The sequence below is a fragment of the Leishmania martiniquensis genome, chromosome 16, assembly GCF_017916325.1.
Source record: "Leishmania martiniquensis isolate LSCM1 chromosome 16, whole genome shotgun sequence".
In the NCBI taxonomy this organism is placed as follows: domain Eukaryota; phylum Euglenozoa; class Kinetoplastea; order Trypanosomatida; family Trypanosomatidae; genus Leishmania; species Leishmania martiniquensis.
The window spans coordinates 323728-345759 of NC_090151.1; the positions used below are offsets into that span (position 1 = coordinate 323728).

The 22032-nt window shown below is 54.0% G+C and overlaps 9 protein-coding genes across 9 annotated transcripts; 4 read left to right on the forward strand and 5 right to left on the reverse strand.

Annotated features, from left to right (window-relative positions):
* Nucleotides 1–924: 924 nt before the first annotated feature.
* On the reverse strand, nucleotides 925–5847 carry LSCM1_05727 (uncharacterized protein; the record flags this gene model as incomplete). The annotated part of the gene is made up of 1 exon (XM_067323171.1): nucleotides 925–5847. One exon carries the CDS (start codon nucleotides 5845–5847, stop codon nucleotides 925–927), a length of 4923 nt encoding a protein of 1640 aa, XP_067179806.1.
* A 1395-nt stretch (nucleotides 5848–7242) lies between these two features.
* On the reverse strand, nucleotides 7243–7488 carry LSCM1_05728 (uncharacterized protein; the record flags this gene model as incomplete). The annotated part of the gene is made up of 1 exon (XM_067323172.1): nucleotides 7243–7488. The coding sequence occupies one exon, from the start codon at nucleotides 7486–7488 to the stop codon at nucleotides 7243–7245; it is 246 nt and encodes an 81-aa protein (XP_067179807.1).
* Nucleotides 7489–7569: 81 nt separating this feature from the next.
* Nucleotides 7570–7779, reverse strand: LSCM1_05729 (uncharacterized protein; the record flags this gene model as incomplete). Its single annotated transcript, XM_067323173.1, has 1 exon — nucleotides 7570–7779. One exon carries the CDS (start codon nucleotides 7777–7779, stop codon nucleotides 7570–7572), a length of 210 nt encoding a protein of 69 aa, XP_067179808.1.
* Nucleotides 7780–10259: 2480 nt separating this feature from the next.
* On the reverse strand, nucleotides 10260–10880 carry LSCM1_05730 (uncharacterized protein; the record flags this gene model as incomplete). Its single annotated transcript, XM_067323174.1, has 1 exon — nucleotides 10260–10880. One exon carries the CDS (start codon nucleotides 10878–10880, stop codon nucleotides 10260–10262), a length of 621 nt encoding a protein of 206 aa, XP_067179809.1.
* Nucleotides 10881–11866: 986 nt separating this feature from the next.
* On the reverse strand, nucleotides 11867–12112 carry LSCM1_05731 (uncharacterized protein; the record flags this gene model as incomplete). Its single annotated transcript, XM_067323175.1, has 1 exon — nucleotides 11867–12112. The coding sequence occupies one exon, from the start codon at nucleotides 12110–12112 to the stop codon at nucleotides 11867–11869; it is 246 nt and encodes an 81-aa protein (XP_067179810.1).
* A 4796-nt stretch (nucleotides 12113–16908) lies between these two features.
* Nucleotides 16909–17568, forward strand: LSCM1_05732 (uncharacterized protein; the record flags this gene model as incomplete). The annotated part of the gene is made up of 1 exon (XM_067323176.1): nucleotides 16909–17568. One exon carries the CDS (start codon nucleotides 16909–16911, stop codon nucleotides 17566–17568), a length of 660 nt encoding a protein of 219 aa, XP_067179811.1.
* Nucleotides 17569–17840: 272 nt separating this feature from the next.
* LSCM1_05733 (uncharacterized protein) lies at nucleotides 17841–18179 on the forward strand (the record flags this gene model as incomplete). The annotated part of the gene is made up of 1 exon (XM_067323177.1): nucleotides 17841–18179. The coding sequence occupies one exon, from the start codon at nucleotides 17841–17843 to the stop codon at nucleotides 18177–18179; it is 339 nt and encodes a 112-aa protein (XP_067179812.1).
* A 279-nt stretch (nucleotides 18180–18458) lies between these two features.
* On the forward strand, nucleotides 18459–19889 carry LSCM1_05734 (uncharacterized protein; the record flags this gene model as incomplete). Its single annotated transcript, XM_067323178.1, has 1 exon — nucleotides 18459–19889. One exon carries the CDS (start codon nucleotides 18459–18461, stop codon nucleotides 19887–19889), a length of 1431 nt encoding a protein of 476 aa, XP_067179813.1.
* Nucleotides 19890–20454: 565 nt separating this feature from the next.
* Nucleotides 20455–21921, forward strand: LSCM1_05735 (uncharacterized protein; the record flags this gene model as incomplete). The annotated part of the gene is made up of 1 exon (XM_067323179.1): nucleotides 20455–21921. One exon carries the CDS (start codon nucleotides 20455–20457, stop codon nucleotides 21919–21921), a length of 1467 nt encoding a protein of 488 aa, XP_067179814.1.
* Between the last annotated feature and the right edge of the window lie 111 nt (nucleotides 21922–22032).

Sequence of the window (22032 nt, forward strand, 5' to 3'; positions counted from 1 at the left end):
AAACAGCAGAGACGACGCGCAGCGCGGAAAGCAGTAACATGAATGGCTCTTGTAAGGCATCAGGTCTCCCCTGAGCTCTGCGCAGCGGTGCTTTCTTGTGGCCGGAGACGTGTGTGTGTGCGTGTGCGGCTTTTTCCGAAAGGCCACTGCTCCTGTCGTGTCTCGATAGTGAAGACAAGCCCAAGCGGCCGGAAGGGAGCAAACAAGAGGTGATCTCTCTGCTCCCTCTACAACGTCGCGTGATCCACAACTGTGGCTTTACAGTGCCCGTGGCGGACCCCTTCCACTGCCTTCCTGGCATCATCTTCTGTTTTCTTTTGCTTCCGGTGGACTGCCTAGGGGCCGTGAAGTGAGTCGGCGTGTGATGACGGCCAGCAAAGCCCTCAGAGGGGGGATAGGGGGAGAATAGCCCCACCGATCAAGCCTTCGCTCAAAGCCGGCCAGCTGGCATACGTGCACAGAGGGACACGGTATGTGGGGGGGGGGGAGAGGCAACACGCACAACACTGGGTGGAAGAGGACATGAAACTATACATAACGCAAGAGGAGGATAAAAAAGATCGGCGCGTACGTTCCAGAGACAGCAGCAAAAAGCAGATATACAAATATATATGTATGGTGATGCATACATAATACCTGGCCGCACTGCGTAGATGCAGCGGTGAAAAGCACGCACGTACAAGCACATGCATTACATAGAGCAGAACGGCGACGAAGAAAATAGCAGACCCCGTCCTTACGCCTCCCGAAAAAAGTTGGTGAGAGGGAAAAGGTCGGCCATCCGGTAGGAGAAAAAAAAAGACCTCTTCCTTCGTCTGAAGCAGCGCCACGTAAGCGTACCCGCCACGGGGGTAGCTGCAATGAGCTCCACCTACATAAAAAGCATCTGGCATCGATGGGCAAGTATCACAGGGAGGCTTACTCTTAGCTCATGATGGCCGCCGCGTCGATCGAGTCGGCATTCACCGGGCTACTCCCTTCGGGTCGGAGACCATGCTTGGACGCCCAGATAGCAAATCCGTTGAAGAGCATCGTTCCCCCTTCGCGACATCGCTGGTTGACACTCTGAAACACATCCACAGTATTGTCGACATGTGCACCCCATCGACGGAGAAGCTGGCGTGCCATCTGGAACTGAACCAACGACACTTCTTTCTTCATTGGCGTTGCCTCCAGCGTAATTTCATAGGGTCGCATGGATGCTCCGCAGAGCGCAACCACAGTGCTGAGCGTGTGTGACGCTTCTATCGAAGCATCTGCAGTCTCCGCCACATTCGCGACATCACCTACACACTTGCTCACCCAAGCCCCGCCAGACTCGCCCTCACATAGGTCATCTGTGCCGGATCGCTGCTGCTTCTGCACGACATGGAGGGTTTCCGGGTGAATATGGCCACCACACGTCAGCACATCGAACATGAAGTACAGCTCGAGGTATCGATAGAGATACGCCAGGAAGGCATTGAACTCCCACGGCATCAGCACCTGCTCCTCCGAGTGCTGAGTGAGATACACCACACTCTGACTTTCATCCGCTGCGTCCTTGGTCGCTCTGAAAGCACGCAGTAGCACTGGTGTGAAGTCTGCGCGGAAGGACTGCAGCCGAACCACCTCCATGAGCCCGTGCGTGATGTCGGACACCGTCAAATACCCACGTTGGCGGTAGTCCATGCGCCTAAAGAGTTCGCCACGCCGCTGACGCTGCGGCAGCGACGGGCCAAAAGGCAGTACAGTACGAAGCCGTTCCCAGTAGGACGGATCTGAAGACGCCTCGTAGCTGCCCAGCACGCCGGGAAGGCCGGTTTGGATGGTGAGAGCCTCACAGAGGTATTCGTCCTCACTGCCTTCTAGCTGTGACTGGGGAGCGGGAGAGATGAGATGTGGGCGGCTGACGAGGAAAGCTGCGACGGAGTGTGCTCCGCACCGGCAGGTGATATCCAGCACGACGCCCTTCGTCTGCATATCATGCCACATGTCGGCCACTACGCTGGATAGCACACTCGACACCTCGGCTGGCACGGCGGTCAGAGAGAGAAGGGGGAGAAGACTCTGCAAAAACAGCTCTGTCGTTTTCGCCTGATGCTCTGCTGGGGCACTGGGAGCTTCGTGCACGCTGCTGTCGGCAGACAGGACGCCCGAAGACACCTCTAGCACCGCGAGGGCGTAGTACAGGCTGATGTAGGCAGAAACAAAGTGGTGCACGTACTGTAAGAGGGAACGAAAATCACTGCAGTGCACTTGGCTCCAGTCGGCTTTGATGCGGTGAAGCACCACGCAGGACCTGCGATGGCAGTTGTCTAACCACAGTGGAACTGACAGAGAGGAAGGGGACGCATGCGCCTCTCCTTGGCCCTCATCTGGCGTCGTCTCTGGTGCCTCTTCACCCATGCAGAAGACGCGGGTGGTGACTTCTCCGAAGCCCCAGCGACGCTCCAGCACAGCGGAGGTGATCTTCATCGACAAGTAGCCCTCTTCCTCCACAACATCGACTGGGCACGACTCAGACAAGTCTTCACCACGCTCACTTGCGTGCCGAATCCCCCGCATCGCGTACTGCCGCTCGCGGCAGTGCTCTGTAGACATCGTGAAGGGGATGCGCCGCGCATAGGACTCCCTCCACCAGTCGTACACGGACTCTAGCGCATAATGCTCCACCCGATGGGAGCTGTACCAGAGACACGCATCTTGCAGCGAGATGCATCTTTCGCATGTACTGTTGCAACGGCGCGACCGCAGCCATAGGCGAGCCTCTTCAAGAGTAGGAAGAGCCGAAACGCCTCCTTTCGTAAGGCGGGCAAAGCACCCCAGGAGACGCCTCAAGTCTTGCTCAGAGAGAAACACCTCCATAGGCGCATCCTGCGTGGTGCCCCTCGCTTCCCTGGTGGCTTGCACCGCGGACTCGTACACTCTTTCCACCATCAAGTAACCCAGGATAAACTCTAAGAAGGAGCTGAAGTCGCGGCGGGTTATGCCCAGCTCGCTCATGTCGCTGCTGGCGCGGCCGCTCTGGCTCGCTATGAACTGAAGTGCGCGCACGCCCACTTCAGTCACGTGGCCCTCGTCGAGGTGGAGTTGTTGGAAGAAGGGCATGTACTGTACATAAAATGCGTGGAGGAAGGCCGCCTGCATACCGCTTGGGCTGTCCGCCGGTCCGCCGCATTGTACTTCCTGCTCGGCTAACTGCGCAAAGAGTCGATAGCAGCCGGCGAGAGAGCCCAGCGGCATCGCGCGGCTGAGGGCCAGCAGCGTGCTCCCACCGTCCCATTTTGGGTGGTCACCGCTACTATCCTCCTCGGCGGCTGACGACGGTGCGTCGAGGCCATCGTACCGCATGTGGGTCTGCCAGTAGGTGGAGCAGTGCTGGCGCGTGTAGTTGAGCACCATAACAAACAGAACGTGAGGCACCCTGACTGTTTGTGCCCTGTCCTGTGTATTTGGCTCTTCGACCTTGTCACATCCATCCCAGTCGACCGTCAAGTGCGACGCACTCTGGAAAGAGCGGAAGGCATGCTCAATGGTGAAGTTGGGGTTCACCGCTTGAGCAACGAGCACATCCTCGGCGCTGCTCGACGAATGCAAAAGGGCTTGTGCGTTGTTCAACAGCACCTCAGCCGGGCACTCCAAATATTCGCAAATGGCCGCAGCAGCACGTGTAAAATGAGCTTGAGTTACGCTGGTGATGATCCGCTGGCGCGTCCCGCTTAAATTAGCATCGTCCAGCTGGATGTCAAGGCCCACCGATTTCTCGGCCTCCGGCGCAGTGTCCTCAAAGATGCGCTGCGCAGCCGTGACGCAGAAAAGTGCACGCACCACATAATCCATGTGTGCAGGGTCCTCCGCAAGCGGAACACAATAGATCGACTCAGAACGTAGCCGGGACAGCCACCTCGTCAGAGCCGCCGATTCGAGCCCGTCACCAGCAGAAAGAGCGCACCAGCAGCGAGGATCGAGAGAGGCATACCGCACCACTATCGCAGCGACGCAAGCGCTGTGATTGGTGTACTGAGGAAGCTCCGCCGCTGCCTCCAGCGCCCTCGCAGCTAACAACGGGCTGCATCCAGAAAAGCTGCCTTGATTGAGGGTGAAGACCTCGCGGAGGAAGGACGTAGTGAAGGCATGCTGCTGCTTCGCTTCATCTACGCCGATCGCGCTACGAAACTTATCGATAGAACGAAGATGCGGGGATATGTGGCGCGCTCGTGTGAGGTACCGCTTCACCACCGCGCAAACTGCATCAAAACTGACGCCCTTCATGCCATCCTCTGCGTCACTCTCGGCGGCCGAGTCGAAAAGCTCGCGCACAACATCCAGGGCTGATAATGGCGTGAGCGGGTTGCGCTCGATGGCAGCATTCAAGAGAGGATCGAGATAGGCGTCACGCCTCGCCTGCGCTGCAGCTAGTGCGATGCGGAAGGTGTGGAAGTCAATATGCGTTGGCAATGACCACTCCTCCAACCGCTTCAGCTCCGACCCTTTTAGCTGGTGGAAGAGGATGTCACAGTACAAACCGTGGAATGCGAGGTAGTACCTCAAGTACTCGCACAGCTCGCTGGTGGTCACGATAGCGCCGCCAGCTCCAGCAACGCACTCAAACGCCTTGCGGAACAAAATGTGGTGCACGGTGCGGTTTGGCAGAGTTCCCTTGACGTCTAACAGTCGCCAAGACATCTCCTCAACATCCTCGGTCGTCAACGCTTCGCGGCTGGGGCGACACCTGGCGATGTGCCTCTCCGCCTCCCTTTTCAGGCCTTCCGCTTTCCCCAAAAGCTGCTTGTACACTTCGGAGACATTACTTAGCGGCTTCAGCTCCGCTAGCTCGCGCTCGACTTCACCCAGATGAAGCAGCCGCGCACGCCACTGCTGCCGCAGGTTGCCCTCGCAGGGTAACGATACCGATGAGAACGGCACCGGTACGACGCCATACGAGGCAGGATCCTCCTCCTGACCGCAGAATGAGAGCGCGCACTCCATTGCGGCCCACTCAGCAAACACCAAAAGGGGGACACTCGAAGGTGCTGAGGCGGTCTCACAGAGGCGCAAAGGGTTCCTGTCGTGCTCCCCCGCCATCGCCACAACTCGCTTGTCGCATTCTTTTGCTAAAGCGATGAGTCGTGGCGCGAGAGACTCACCCCTTGTAATCGCCATGGTCGAGCCCGCATCTTTCTCTACGCGTGCCAGGATGGAGGGCATTTGAGAGCGGATCTGCTCCATAATAGGTGCGCCGATCATGGGCGTGGTGAGCTCAACGGCCGATCCCTCCCGCCACACTTTCTCCAACGCAGGTGGAGACAAAACCGTCCCCTCTGAGCCTTGTTCGAGCAAGGTACCCTTCTGCGCTGACCGTGTGAGTGCCTTCATGAACGTCATTGTTGCTTTGGGCAGTGCTTTTTGCTCTTGCAGTATCGCCAGCACATGGTAGAACTCGCAGCACGCCATCATCCATATTCGGTAGTCCCATCGAGCAATGAAACCACCATCTTGGACGATGCTGAATACCCCTGTTGCGGCATGGCGCGCATGCTCTGCTGCGACAGCGGATAGCAGCCGCCGAAACAGAACTGCATGGTACGGATGCGACATACCATTTCCCTCACCGTCGAATAAGGGATGCTTCAGGAGAGCCGCCTGTTCGACTAGGAGTGAATCGCACTTGAAGAGGCGTTCATCTTCTGGGAGAAGCCCCTGGGACGCCTGCCGCGCTGACCCGCTCGCGAGCGAGGAAAAGAGGATCGACCTTTCATGAACACTCTTCGGCTCCAATTCCCCATACGACTTCGGGTCCAGCCCCCACCGTTTTTGAAGGTCGACGTACACGTCACGAAAGGAAAGGGAAGAAGTGCATCCCATCGCTGGGAAGTCGAAGGATGCGAAGGAAAAAGGGGGATGTCCGTCTTCATTCACCCTCCGTCTTGCGGTGGGACGTTACAACTCTAATGCGTCTGCCTTTGAGCGTGTGTGCGCGCTAGGAAAAAAAAAAGGAAGAGTGTTAGGCCACTGCCACCCCTGTGATGCCTGCCGAAAGAGGTAACGGGTGCAGAAGAGCGAAGTGCTCTTTCAGTCGACGAAGCCAACACTCTCGACAAGCCTGCCCTCCGTCCGCTGACGAGTCGGCAGTGCGTACCCAGAAGAGAGGCAGAAAAAAAGGCAGGAAACCTTTGGTGGAAAAGAGAGAAGCACATCCGACTCCACGAAAAGGTGGACGAAAAGCGTACTTTATCTTTCGTTGCGCCTCCACAGCAGTGGAGCAAAGTTGATCTCTGCGTGTACCCAAGTGACGCTCTGCTCTTCAAGCGCCCCGATTGCACACCTGCACTGTGACAAAGTGCTTTTCGATGGAAGAAGCAGAGAGCAAGAGAGCAGCCTGCGAAGTACATTACTCAGAGACAGCTCCCTCACATTCGCCAATGACAAGCTGCTGCCGCTTATGCTTATTTTAATGTTTGGGAGGAGAGGGAGGGGGGCTGTTTCGCACAGGTCATGACGAGGACTGCCGAAGAGAAAGCACATGAGTAAAGGTACAAAATAGCGCTAAAACATGTAAAGCGGAAAGGTAAAATTCATAGTAGAAAAAACGTTGGGCCTGCAATCACCAGGCAGGAGAGCGCAAGATCACGTATCGGCTCCGCAGTAACGGTATGCATCACCCGACTGGGGGGAGAAGTCTCGATGCAGACCGCACCGCGCATATCACGAGCTGAAAAGACGAACATAACAGAGAAAGGCGGAGGCCGCCCGAGAGATGGAAAGTGCACCCACGTCTCTCGGTCTTTTCCTTGAAATCTTCGCCTATCGACGCAAGGACGAAACTGGACTGCAACAACCCAACGCCCACCTCAAAGACCTCCGAAAAAGGGAGCAAGACGACAATAGGAGCGCCGAGGGGTGACGAACATGTTAGGCACTGCGTATGGTATCGGCTTCTATTTGGAAGATTACAAAGAGCCCCGACCCGCGCTCCTTCGTCGACTCGACTCGGTACGAGAAACCATCATGTGGCTCTACTGTGCCGACCTCTAGCGGGAACAGAACAGAAGCGCAGGTGATCAATTCTTTGTCCACATTGTCAGATGGGACGAGGATCATGAAAACAATACAGACACACAAGCTTCTTGAATGGCGGCGCCGAGCTGTCATGAGGCGCCGCGGTGCAAAAGGGTCCACTTTTTCACTGCGTTCCTCCAGATCGCCCTCAGTGCTGGGCTCGTGGGTTGTCGCCAACGCCGCGAATTCACCAAATGTCACCTAGCCCGAGCCGTCGTCGATTTCCTTGAAGGAGGCGTCTACATCGTCGATGGCAAAGCCCCAGACACCTATCGTCGGCACAGCCGCCTTGAACTCCTTTGCGTCCAACAGCATGCTGCCGGAGGTGTCCATCTCGTCAAACATGACGGTGAGGGAGAAGCAGTCGTAGATGAAGCACAAGATTAGGCGGAACTCGTGCTCAACAAACTCGGCGCTACCCTGGCCGTCGTCGGCCGTATTTCCCATGCTGCCGGCCTTGAAGGCACGCTTCACAAGGTCACGCAGGCGCGTTGTGCACTCATCAAGCTGAAGGATATTCGCACAGCCCTAGTAGGTCTCCTCCATTATGAGCTTGCCCGTTCCATTCTGATCAAACCTTTTGAACAGCTCGTTGCGGTGCTCCCCGTTCTCGGGAGTCTCCTCTCGGGGAAGGCGCGGCCGGATCTTCTTCCACACAGCCTTGCGCTCCGCGGTGGTCTTCTCCTCACCGCGCATACCTCGGCTTTTCGTGCCCTGGTGCTTCCGCACATGAATCATGTACTGCCCTCAAAAGCACCCATGGCCTCTCTGAAATGCGTGAGATGCTCAAGAGAAAGGTGTCTGGAGGCTTCAAAGTTCAGCGCGGATAACCGAAATGAGTATGTACGAAAGGAAGCGAAAAAGAACCTCCACGGTGCGTCTCTGATTGGGATGCACTCACAGGTTTATGGAAGCTAGGGGTGAGAGCACTTGAAGCCCACAATGTTATTGCGCGATGCACAGGCCTAGTGTTCAGCACGCGCGCTTGCAGGAGACGTGAAAAAGGGTCTCCTGCATTCACAGCAGCCGGCAGACTTTTCCTCTCGGCAGAGGGAAGCGTCTCTTCTGCGTTTGCAGTGGGAAACTTTCCACAAAGGTCCCGGCAGCGAGGAAAGCGAAGCGTTTCGACAGCGGACTTACCACCCTCCGGACAACCCATAGACTGTTAATGACTCCACGAAGAGTCCAGCTTTCTCAGGATATGTCCACTCCCTGCCACGCGGCGCACACGTCAGCTCCGCTCCACCCTGCTCGGCCTGCCACTGAGCCATCGCGTCGTGCCAGGCGGCGCTGGACATGCACCACAGCAACGCGCCGCCTCAGCCCATCGGGCGACGGCCCAAGGCCTTGAAAACTAGACACGCCCGCCTCGCGGGGCGCCTCAGAGACGCTCCCGCCGTGCTGGCCGCCGCCTGGTGCATCCCTCTCAGGGGTGGCGCAGGCTCCTCGCACCAGTGGGCGGAGTGGGTGCCGCGCAAGCTGCTCCCGGGCCCCGCTGACACGTCGCCCAGCATATGGGCAGCACAAGCATGCCAATCGTCGCAGACCTTCCTAACGCGGTGTCATCCGAGGCGCGACCGTCGGCATGAGTCGCGACGAATCACTCTGACTTCGCTGTCTTGTAGGCACCTGGCCCTGACACCAGCCAAAAGGATTCGGCACGGGACAGGGTAATGGAGGGGGGATTCCGCGGGTTCTCAACGGCGTGAATGTTGAGCCTTGACGCCGCGCTAGGGTGTTTCCCATCATCAGTGGCGAGAATTCGACGCAGAACGTAGAGATTACTGCACTCGGTGTCCCCCATCAGGTTGATCAGGAGGCGTAAGAGGATCCAATCCAGGTATCAGAAGGCCTCTTTAGTGAAAAAGAGTAAAGGGAGGCAAACCAGCGAAGCGTTGGTTCGCGCTCCCTGGGCGCCTGCAGCCAAGGAGACGATGTGCAGTGCTCACTGGCGTGAGCGCGAAAGAAGCCGGTGTCCGTGGAACAGCCTCCAGTCGCTTCATAGCGGAAGACAGGTTATCAACCCTGAAGTGCCTCGGGTGCGCTGGCCCGTGGTCACGAAGAAGTGATCCCGTCGCTTGACTTCTTTCGGTTGCACCGCAGTAGATTTTCTGCCACGCAGCTGAGAGAGCTTCACAGTAACCCAGAGAGGCCGGCAAAGGTGCGATCCCGCAACCCGAAGAGCACCTGAGCAGCGTAGAATCAACTCCGCTTTCTGGAGATGAAAAGCAAGAACACTGCAGCCAGCATTGCTCCCTATCCTCGTGCCGTTGAGCTCCTTGGACAATGAAGAACTCAAGTGCTCGCTAATACTCCTGAAGTTCCGCGACTTGGAACTGATACACTTGACGTTGGTATTTGGACGGCGTCGGAGGCAGCAGTCCCCCTTATTTTGTAGGCCCTACCATAGCTAAAATAGTTCATGGGTGTCGAGTGCGAGACTGAATGGAGCGAGTTGGCCTTCATGAAGCAGTGGCCCTCACCCTCAATCGACGACAGCTTGATTTGAGCTACGGGATATTTACGAATACTAAACAGAGGAGGCCGCTCTGGTACCATGGCAGGAATCGTATGCCTGACCGTTACGTGGGGTAGAAGGGGCAAATGACGGTAGGATAGCGTGGTGGAAAAGTGCTTCAGATGCCACTTGAGAAGGCACTGAGATACTGCCAGAAGGAGAAGCACAGCGCTGTTGCAAATAGCATAGCATGTTTCCTTCGCTTCTTGCTGCTTCGCGTTCGCGACGCGAGAGAAGCGGCAGCCCTAATGATAATCGGCATTTCTTCTGTTTCTATTCCACATTTCAAGGAAACTGTGCGATCTTTACAATCGTACATGCCCCGTGACTCATCGTTGGGGCCACAAAATTTACTTGCTGACGTGTAATCAATGGAAGGGCTGCACGCACCTGGTCGTGCAGAGGCTTTGGAGAAAAAGAAGGAGATATGTTGAGGGGGCGGCGGGGAAAAAAGAGGGGAAAGAGGGGGAAAAGCGAAAATGCTTAACCTCAGATTATTGAGCTTCACTCGAGATGGGACGAGCAAAAAAAGGGTTAGAGTTTCGTTTCGCTTTTTTTTCGGAACAGGCATAAACCAGAAAGTCAGAAATCAGAGAAGGAATATCTTTACTGTACCTTCAATCCAGAAAGGGTGGTACAGATAGGTTGTTGCAATTCAGGTATCACCGGCACAGTTCCTGTAAGGATGGTTAGCAGTGCATTACACAGTTTTGTCTGGATCACCGTCCGCATCCAGCTTGTGGGAGACAGCCCATGTGGCGAGCTCGTCGAACGTGACGTTTCCAGTGTTGTTCCGGTCAAGTTCCTTCCACACGGCCGCAGTCTCGTATGTGATGCAACCCCACGAGCTGATCATCGGTACCGCATCGTTGAATTCCTTGTAGTTAATCAAGCCATTTCCGGAAGTATCGACGTTGTCGAACATGACCGTAAGCTCAAAGTAGTTGTAGATGTAGCACAGCATCAGGCGGAACTCTGGGTACTCCACGTAGTTGGGGCTGCCCTCGCTTCCACTCGCAGTGTTGCCCATGCTCTTGGCTTTTTTCAAGGCGCGCTGCAGAATGTTATGCAAACGCGTTGTGAACTTGTCCAGGTGCATCTCATTCACGCAGCCAGCATACACCTCTTCGAGCGAGAGCTTGCCGTCATTGTTTTGATCGAGCTTCTTGAACAATTCCATGCGGAGCTCCTTGTCCTCGGTGGACTTCGAGCGCGGAATAGCTGCGCAGATCTCTTCCCACGCAGCCTTGCGCTCTTCAATGTTCTTCGAGTCGTCTGCTACCAAAGACGGCGCAGCGGACTTGGAACAGGTGCAACCCATTTTCGAACAAGACTGTGAATATGAAAGAGGCGTGGTTCCAGGCAAGTCTTCGACCTTTTTTTTGAACCTGCAGAGAGTGAAGAGATGGTAGAACACAGAGAGAGGCTGAGTGAGGCGAAGAGTAGAGCGGGGGACGCACTCTCAGACCATTTCAGGCGCAGCGCACAAGATTCACTGAGATCGGGCATTGAGTTCGAGAGAAGAGAGCAGAGACTGGTCCCTCAGAAAGGAATCAGCGAAAAAAATGAAGCTCGCTTCTTCGACCCAAACGGCGATAGGTATACCGGAAAAAAAACTCACTTTGTCATTGGTACCTCCCACGCACCTCCAGACTACTTTCTCAGTTCTCCACTACATATAAAGCACTTAGCTCCCGCAGACTGAAAAGTGCACATTCCACAGGGAGGATGTGTACAGAAGTTGAAAAAACTGCAAGCGCAACCTAGCGACATAACACGCTACCAAAGTAAGTTCTGAAACTGCATTTTCATCAAAGGCAAAGAAGGAACATTCCTTCCATCTTTCATGAGATAAATACGGCCAGTGAGTTGCCTCTCTCGTCGGCGCCACATACGGCGATGCGTGCCTGCCATTATTTTGTGCTGATTTGAAGTCGTCACCATCCTTTTACAAGTCACATCACATGACGGTTGGTGATTCTGCATGAAAAAAATGAACAACGAAAAACAAAAAACAAAGAGCTCGGAAGTGAAACAAAGATAATCGATTGCCAACGCACGATTCGAAGTGCGCCGCAAATATCCCAACTTCTCGGAAGGAAAACGGTCGGAAAGAAACACAGTCGCATGAACATAAACAGTGTTCCCATCGACCATTTGCTTATCAGGAACTTCCTGGAATTTATTTCATGCCCCCCTCCTAGACCACAAGAAAGCAGCCCCACATCTCATTCTGAGTCATTAACTTTTTTCGACCGCGCCAAGCTTGCGAGCAGTGCCCTATGCCGCGAATTCACCAAATGTCACCTAGCCCGAGCCGTCGTCGATTTCCTTGAAGGAGGCGTCTACATCGTCGATGGCAAAGCCCCAGACACCTATCGTCGGCACAGCCGCCTTGAACTCCTTTGCGTCCAACAGCATGCTGCCGGAGGTGTCCATCTCGTCAAACATGACGGTGAGGGAGAAGCAGTCGTAGATGAAGCACAAGATTAGGCGGAACTCGTGCTCAACAAACTCGGCGCTACCCTGGCCGTCGTCGGCCGTATTTCCCATGCTGCCGGCCTTGAAGGCACGCTTCACAAGGTCACGCAGGCGCGTTGTGCACTCATCAAGCTGAAGGATATTCGCACAGCCCTAGTAGGTCTCCTCCATTATGAGCTTGCCCGTTCCATTCTGATCAAACCTTTTGAACAGCTCGTTGCGGTGCTCCCCGTTCTCGGGAGTCTCCTCTCGGGGAAGGCGCGGCCGGATCTTCTTCCACACAGCCTTGCGCTCCGCGGTGGTCTTCTCCTCACTGAGCTTCGGAATGGCCCTGGAGGTGGTTCAGTCCATTTGGTTTAGTCAAGTCTTTTCTCGGCTGCGGGCAGGGTAGAAGAGAATGGGTAGTCCAGTCGAGAAAGGTAGTTTAGTTGAGGTCGAGAGAGCTACTGCAACGGTGGAGTGTGATAGAAATAGTGATGTGTGGGACAGTATCGATTATATGCAAAGCTAATACAGAGTTTTCAAGAGAGCTCTTGCGTTCCGGATAGCACGGAAGGAAACAGGTGCCTCTTTGCAGCAAAAGTTGCTTATGGAGGGCAGCACTCGTCATAATCGGAGAAGCGATCGTAATTCAGTGAGGAAGCTCGTTACACTGCAGTCAGCTGAACAAAACACTATATACAGAGATATATGCAGCTTTGGTTATTGTGGATTTCATGCACAATTTGGAAGACAATCTGAGCAATTCATTGTCCTTTTCGGACTCCCTTTTGAGTACCTTTAAAACTGCCTACAGAGCCGCTGGGAGACAAAAAAGGCCTCTAGGGTATGGCTGTTGCCATGGAAGCCTCATACTTGTTCCTGCATTCCTTCGCACTCGCTCGCTCCTCGAGGAACGCCGCACAGTGTCGCACTTGAGGACTGGGAAGACAAGCCTACATCATATTCTTCAGTACGTCTTGCAACCAACGCTCAAGAGCCGAAGTACTGGAAGCCACGGGTGGTACACTGCCTGCCCAACTTATAATTAAAGCGTATTTTGTTGTTGTGAACCATTCCCTTTTTCAGTACACCTTTTGAAGAGTTCAGAATTTGTTGCATGATACTGTGGTTTTCTTAAAGGGTTCTCTGATCGCCATAGCGGCCTTGTGAGGAAGTTTCTCTCCCTTCCTCACCTACCATCCCGCCCACCTAAGGACGCAGTAGACAATTTTGAAGCATAGCACTCGCTTGAGAGTAGCCTAAAACGAACTGTTATCGGCTGGAATCCATCCTCTCTCACAATCTGGCAAAGGTCTGAAAGTACAGAAAGTGTTGCGCTCCAAAATTGAGCAAGCACATGTGGTAGTTGCGAAAAACTGTGGCTCAACCCCCTGTTGGTCGCCACCAAGCCCCCGTCCGCAGCCCCACCATGCAGAGAGCAACATCCGTAGCGTTCCGGCGGTCTTTCCCACCCCTACTTCTTTACCAGGGTGAGATTTGACTCGGCCGATCAACCCACAAAACCCCGCCCACCCACCCCCTTCAAAGCCACAAAACGCACCTTACCCAAACCCACCGCGGCACACCCCACCCAGCCCCGCCGCACGCCCAAGAAGCAAGGGCAGCCCGAACAAAGCCACACCCCCGCCAAAGACCCCCGCCACCCCACCACGTGACAATGGCAAGAAACTTCCCAACACGGTTGAGGCGTGCTTCATTCCAAGTAATGAACAACCGAGTCTTTTCCATACCAGTAGCGGGGCCACCGGCCGCCAAAAAAACAGACTGTGGCAAAACCCGGCGCGTGCCCCCACACACAACCCAGCTCAACACCAAGGCCCCAGCGGCCAAAAAGGAAGCGCGCCCGCAACAAGCGCCCCCCCAACCCGACCCGGGAACCCTTCGCATATGGAGCATATGGCCCCAAAAATTTTTTTACAAAAACAAATTAGGCCACACCTGCGCGCGAAGGCCTCACAGACAAGGCGCGCGAACCAGGCCTCGGAGGGAATCTCGCACAATGAAAAATGGTGTGTCGGAAACAAAATCCCCCTAAAACCCCTTATGGGGAACCTGCGGCCATTGCTCTCGGCTTTATTGCCGCCCATTCCCATCGCCTACCCGAAAATAAGGGAGTCCCCGCCATTTCACCCGCGGCTTTTCCTTGGAGCGAAACAAAAAAGATATGGTTTTGGCAAAAAGAAAGCTTATGACGTTGCGGGCCATTAAGGAGAAACGAACCTCAACGAAGCCACAAAAAGAGCGCTGAGGCATCTTCCTAGGTCTTTTCTCAAAATCAAACAGCCACGCAGGCCCCTAGGCACTTAAAACAACTCTCTTTAAAACGAGAAGATTTGAAATAAAAGTGAGGGGGCACCCAATATCCCATAAACATCACGTTTTCAAAGGGAACACAAGGGGGGGGTTTGCGTGGCCCACCGGCCGGCAGGAGCGCGTGGGATACTGAAGGATAAGGGCCAGCCCCAACCGCCAGGCATCTTTCCATTGAAAAAAACCGTAGCTAACACTTTAATAAATACTTGTTTGTAAACAAACACTAGACATAGGCCTTTTTACGATACGCAGCGCATTTTGCCGAACACCCCCTCCAGAAACAAATGGCCAAAAAATAACAGGGGAAAAACCTTCCCACCACCCCTAAACAGTAGCTCGGGCCCCAAAGCCCCTTTTTCTCCCCTTACCCATTTCATTAACCGATGAAAAACGGGTCTTTTTGCGCGGCGCAACGATTTCGACCTTACCCAAGAAATTGCGTTTTGCAAGAAGAGCTTCGCAAGGACACCCGGCCAGTGGAGCAAGAAAACGACGAATATTGTTGCAATGCCGTTGAAGAAGTGCAGTAGCAGCTTTCAGTTTGGTTTGGATGAAAGGTATAAAGGCTACATAAACGCGTTTTGTGTAGATATATGTTTCTCAATTCATCTTGGTTTGGATCAAGAAACAATAGTCTAAGGTGCTTCTTCCGGCAGTTTCAGGTCGCATCGCTGATGGCTTCTCGGTGGTTCTCGAAAGATGTAAGGTTAATTTACCCTACATCTTTGAAAAAAAAAAGTCTACAGCATTGAATTTTTTTTTGTGGCATCAACAAGTCCGGTCTCTAGTTTCTGATGAAAACAAAGGGAACCGCAAACGATTCTGGGGCCAATAGCCGAATTTCTGATGCCGCGCATTCGGCTGAGAAGAAGGGCGGTCTGAAAACATAGCTTCCAGTAAGAATCTCTTTGACATTGATAATAGACTTCATAAGTAGATTTTTGGGTTGCCGTAGCTTTTCCCTCTCTTCCAGTTTACCCCATTCTCAAAGGTAGCGGGGGGGGTTTCGCCTACCGCGAAAGGTTGCCGAATCGTCGCGCACAGCAAAAGCGGCTTGGGAAGGCATGTAAAAAAAAAGGCTTTCAAAACGGGCGCGCCTCGGCGGTAGGCGTCATCTTTTCTTTCATGGGGGGTGGGGCGGGGGCGGTTCCCTCCGTTGGTTTGTGGCGCGTGCTCGTAGAAAGGGCGGGGGCCCCGGCCTGCTGGAAGACCCCCTGAAACAGGGCGGCCCCCTCCCCCAGAAAAGGGCGCCATCATAGGTATGTTGCGGCCCTTGGGCTTTTCAATGCGACCTGATTGGGGTGTGGTATATATTCCTTGAGGCTTTCTAGCTTCTACATCTCGGTCGGTTCCCTGCAAATTCTTTACGAGCGATCACTCGTCGGTCTTTTTGCCTTTGGTTTGGAGTCGCCATGGGGGGTGCCCGGGGAACGGCTTTTAGGAGAGTCATGCGGATTATCGATTTTAAATAGTGTCGCGCTCAGTTTGAACAGGGTGGACTTGTTGCAAGCAAATAAAAGATGTGGGGGTTATTGGAGGGGGGGTGGGGGGGGGCGCGCTTGGCCTCTGGTTTTGTTGGTGAGGCCTTGCGTGGCCTTGCCTGTGGAAAAAAATATGAAATGGGGGCGTCGTGGTCTGAAATTTACCGAAGGTTTTCCTGCTAGCGTTTGGAAAGCGGAAAGGCGACCTGGTTTTTCTCATGAGCACGGCGCTTCTCATCCATTGTCCTTTTTAAATGAGAGGGGTAGGCTTTTGATGCCTTTGGCAAAGTAGTGGTGCATGTCACTTTTCCGCTTTGCTGGTTTGGAAACTTTTGGGTGCGTATTTGGCCAAGGCTGTTGCTATGCAGGTTAAAAGGACGACGATGCGGCCCTTGCTTTCTTTTAGGCGTATCGCACTTGGATATTCCGGTCTTCTTGGAGAGCCCACGCGTACAAGTCAGGAGGGGGTCGGGTGATCTGTGGTTTTTGGCTTAACCTTATGCTTTGGGAAGGCGCATGGGTGCCAGAATGGTGGTAAACACGAACTCCGCCATACCAGCACCCCCTGGATGGAACTAAGTGGGTGCGTTGTGATATCGGGGGGGGTGCCTGGGGCCCTTCTTTCTTCGAAGGGCGGGGCTTGCCAGCTTGGCGGCTTGCGTTTTCTTTCCCCGGGGGGCCAAAAGTGCCGGGAATAATGCCAAGGGAAAACAGCGGCGCCCTCAGCATTCGCGGCTTTGCTTCATCAGGTGAAGGCTTCATTTCACGGTTGTCGCTTCAGGGCTGTGCGCACGCCGCCTAAAAAAGGGTGGCCGGGAGCAGCTCGTGGGCCGCGGGTGTGGGCTGGGGCGGGGTTTCATCGCAGTCAGTTAGGCATCATTGTTGGGTATTACAGAAGCTGTACGGCTTGAATATAGTTCCGCGCGGGTAACTGCCCATGCTCCTCCGCAGTCCCGCTCGGCCGACCAATGCCTTTTTCTCTTCTCTCCGTTCTCTCTCTTTCCTCCCCTGCAGTTCCTTGGTATGCATATCATATCACTTGGGGTCTCTGAAGGTGACTCATTCTCAAGAATGGGACTCAGCCAATCGAAGTCAAAGTCGCCTCACTCGGCAGAGAAGCCAGAGAGGGCACAGATCACACCTTCTGACAAAGCACGTCTCCAGCTGAAACTTCAGCGGGACAACTTACAGGCAGCTATTCGGAAGTATGAGCGTGTTGTGAGCCTGGAGCACGAGAAGGCGAGGGAGTTCATGCGTGCGGGGAACAAGCGCAAGGCACTGTACTGCCTTAAACGAGAAAAGGCACAGCAATCTCAGATATCTATAGTGAATGACATGCTGGACAATGTGCAGCACTTGATTGATACTGTCGAGTTTGCCCAGATCCAAGGGGAAGTACTTGCAGCCATGAAGGATGGAAAATGTGAGCTAGACAACCTAAACAAAATGCTCAATGTCGATGACATCGAAAGGCTCATGAATGAGACAAGTGAGTCGATCGAAGAGGCTAACCAGATCAATACTGTTCTCAGTCAGCCTCTTGCTGGGTTACCGGACGACGACGAGCTGTTGCGCGAGCTGGACCGGTCCTCCGGGCCGCAGAAGGTTGACGAGGAGCTCACAAACCTCACTGTGCCAGGCCACTCGATTCCTCAAGAGGAATCAGCCCTCAGAAAAAAGGAGGAAGACGACCAAGAGGAAGATGCTGTCCCTATTCGCCAGTATGCGTAGTAGGCTCCCATGCTCATGTTTTCAAGAGCCTTGTTTGGAATATACCTTGCTCCAGGTGACCGAAAAAGACTACAAAGGGAAAGCGTACTTCTGGCTGCTCGCCACAGGAAGGCTGCAGCACACGCTTCAGTCCATGCCCAACACCATCGCAGCTACTGTTTTCAGTAATGCTCCTTCATTGCATGGCCATCTCTCAACAGCCTTCGTCCTTTTCACTCCTATTTTTCGTGCCTGCTCCACGAAGCCTCACAGTCATACCCTCAACTACGCAAATGGATACCAAAGTAAAGGAGCCAGAAGGGCCATGCAACCTCGAGTATGTTCGTCGCTACACCCAGTCTCTTAACTACCCGCTAGAGAAGACGAGCGACATGTCGGAGGAGATGCGAGTCGACTGCAAAGAGATCGTAGTCAACGCGCTGGAAAAGCACGAGGACAGCTACGAGTTGGCTGCCAAGTACGTGAAGGAGCAGATGGACAAGAAGTTTGGACCTTCCTGGCATTGCGTCATTGGAGAAGGATTCGGGTTTGAGATCACCTACGAGGTGAAGCACTTAATGTACATGTTCCACAGGGGTTTCATTGCGATTGTCGTGTTCAAGGGCCTATAGAGCAGCATTTGCAGCCCTGAGACTTGCCATGTATACAGTTTTACGAAAGAACTGCAAAAAAACCAATGTAATACTTCAGTGGGGCCTTGGCGGCAGCCAGCTGATTTGATCTGAGGGGTTTACAGCCCTCAGCAGAAAAGGTGCCAGAGGCGCAATGAATAACTAGTTTTCCTTTCATTTGTCCGTGCTTTCTTTCGATACGTACGCAGAAGTGAAGGCTTCGTGAGACTATGCCTTTATTTTCTCTCTTCCTCTCTCTTGCTCCACCAAGAAACGTGTATGTTGCTATCCGCCACATTATCAAAGACTGGATCGATGACGAAGGAGTGGCTAATCTTTGCCTTGGGCACAAACAACTGGCAAGCGCCAGTTCAGTTTGCCCCTGGTTCTGGTATTCTTCACCAAGGTCAGCACCTTGCCATGAACTCCCTGAGCAACTGCCACTGCTACTCGATTTGGCCCTCTGATATCCAGAAAACCCCAACCGATCGCGATGACTACCGTGTGTACGAGATTCCTCACCCGATTCCGATTTGTGAAAGCGTTGGGCCACAAAGTAGCAAGAGATGGCACTCCATGGCCGATGAGGAGGTGACACACTACTGTGATGCCCTACTGCAGGAGTGCATTGACTTCATTGACTGCATTGAGAAGAAGCACAGGAAGCGCATCGATCTCTTTCTAGCTCATCACTGCTTCATGAATCCTGTGATCATCTCCAAGATCAACGAGCTCCGCGCAGCGCAGGGGATCCCAAAGGTGCCACTTGTGGTGTTTGCGCATGGGACAGCTCTCAAGATGTACGAGAATGAAATCAACCATCTACAGGAGTTTCCGATGAAGTACTATAACTGGATTCGCAATGAGAAGAAGATCTTTGAGAGTATCGACCATGTCGCTGGCGTTTTTGCGGTCTCAGCGCCGCAGAAAGAGACTTTCGAAAAGCTATTTCCTCTTTTCCCCAGAGAGCGCGTCGCAATCACGCCGTGCGGTTACAACCAGCTGGTGTTTCATCCAATGCAAGGGATGACACGCGAGAAGGCTTTCGGGCACATGCCCCAGGTTCTCTACGACGGATTTGATGCCACCCAGCTCTCATCCGTGCAGCAGCACGTGGGTCCTGATCAATGCATCCCTAATGTGAACGTGTACGACAAAGTCGTTGTTTTCTGCGGACGTTTCGCTCACTGGAAGCGGGTCGACTCCGTCCTGAAAGCCGCCAGTATGTGGGAAAGAGACGACAAGAAGATCATTACTCTCATCTTTGGTGGTGGCTCTCAGGAAACTCGGAAGCTGTACGTGGACATGGCCTATCAGGCTCTGGGGCTGAAAGACACTTTTTTCCTGGGACCCCAGAGCCAGTCTGATTTGGCCAATGCCTTTACTATCGCGGATGTGTGTGTCTTCCCGAGCCATGAAGAGCCCTTCGGACTTGTCTTCATCGAGTGCATGGGGTGTGGAACGCCTGTGATCGGTGCTAAATCTGGTGGACCGCTCGACTTTGTCACAGAGGAGGTTGGTACTTTGGTAGATGAGGGTACAAACGATGAGGTCGCTGAGCGTGTCTACGATGCGGTGAAGCAGGCGCTGGCGGAAGACTGGAAGAAGACAAAAGGTGCTGAGTGTGAGCGATACGCGCTAAGTAAGTTTAGCCTAACCTCACAGGCAGAGCTGATGCTTCAGTTTGTGGAGAGCCATTTCACCAAGTAATACGTACACGCGCGAAATCTGCTCATAGAGCAAGTGGAATTCACTCTGCCAGCCCTTTTCGCTCCCTTTCTCACCTATATATATGCAAGCATCTTTTTTCATCCTTTATTTATGTATCGACATGTGATTCTATCAGGGTGACCTCTCATTGGACGGTGAAGGTGGAGACTTTGGTGTGCTGAGAGAATCAAGGAACTTGTCACTCTTTCAGTACTCTCTCGTTCATCTTGAAAACGCTATCTTCTTTCATGTCTCGCTGTTACTCGGCCTCTTGCTTCGCACTAGTATCGACTCAGTGGCCACGGCTCGATTTTTGTCCCCACCATTGTGTTTCTCTTCTCGCATCTATCACCTTGCGCAGTCAGCGGCCGCTTCTGTCGTGCGCGTAGCCCTCCTAAGCTGCAGGTGCAGCAGCAGCAGGTTTCCTGCCGTGCAACCTTGCACACTTGTGCTTGCTACACGATGACGTCTTCTTCCCTTTTGGTTAATTCGTACTTTCCCCTCTCTCACTTCCTTCATTTACACGGCAAGAAAACTCTCGTCGGTAGCGCAGCAACTCCGAGCGATGAGGCTTCTGGGCAAAGTAATCGTTGGAACCACCTGCATCACCACCTTCTGTGGCAGCGCCTACGTGGCCGCCATCACTCTTGCACCACCCCCGAGCTACACAGTGAGTAACAATGACCGTCTCAAAAGCTACGACAGGCTGTCCGTCAACAACCTATATGAGAAGAAGACGAAAGGTCAAGAGTTTTACCTGGGACTGAGCCGATGGCGGCGGAAGATGTTACGGGACGAAGGTCTACTTCGTGGGCGGGTGCTGGAGGTAGGCGCCGGGTGTATGGGAAACTACGCCTACTACCCTCACAGGTACTTCACCGACGACCCGGAGGTTCAGCGACATCTGAAGGGTATGTTGGGCAGCAGAGAAGATAGCCAGCCAGCGGGCAGCGGAGACAACACTATTAGCTACATGCTGCAGCATATGGAGAAAGAAAACCCATGCGACGAGATCGTGTTGTGTGATCGGTCAGCGGGCATGGTTCAGTCGTGCATCGCAAAGATACAGAGTCGGCTGGGCTACATTCCTTACCGGTACCCTGACTACGACATTGCTGGGATCCGCAGCTCGATTGAGGCGCGTTTCCGCTCTCAGCAGGATGCAAAAGGACCGGTGCCCGAGTCGGCTGACAGAGCCACCCTGCGAAAGAGAAAGATCATGCACGAGGACGGGACCGTAAAGGAAGTGCTGGTGACACCCTTAAGCGGGACTGAAGAGGGAGAGTTTCTAGCAGCAGTATCACAGCAGACGGATTCGAGCGCCGATGCCGTAATCGTCCCTGTGCTGCAAACCCTTGACGCCGGTGACAAGCTACCGCTTCTCTCCCGGGAAGGGGAAACTGCTCTGGCGCAACGCGAGCGTGAGGTGCGCGCCCGTGGGGAGTTTCGACGGCGGGTAGAGGGCGAACTTCAGCGCGAGGAAAAGCTGAGTAAGCTCAAGCGTCAACGCACCGTCGACTCCCCTGTTGATGCTTCAGGGTTTGAAAAGAATCTGGCGGTTGAGGCTCCTCCGGAACTTTGCGGCAGCAATCGCGAACTTGAAGGGCAGCCCTTGTTTGCCGTAGCCAACTACGCTGCCGAACAGCTCCCGTTCCCCAACAACAGCTTCGATACTGTGGTGGACATGTTTGGTCTATGCAGCTTCGACGACCCAGTGCGCGCTTTGCGTGAGCTGTCTCGCGTGTGCAAACCGGGAGGAAAGCTGCTTCTGATTGAACATGGAAGGGGACACTCCTCTCGCGTCAACAATCACCTGGATAAATGGGCACCGCGGCACGCGAAAAACTGGGGATGCTGGTGGAATAGAGATATTCGCCGAGTAATTCGCCTGAGCGGGCTGTCTGTAGAGAAGTGGGAAAGCAAACACTTCGGTACATCGCACTATATTGTGGCAAAGCCGTACAAATCGATGGAGGAGTGGGACAATTTTGAACTGCAGCGCAAGCAGCAGGCGGAGAAAAGTGCTGTTTAGCGGAGCAGTAGCGCCCTCCCGGGAAAAGAGGCGGAGCGCCTCGGCGTGTGCTTGAAGTGGCGCTGGTGAGCGCACCCTAATTGTGCTTCCCTCAAAGTACCGTCGCTGTCG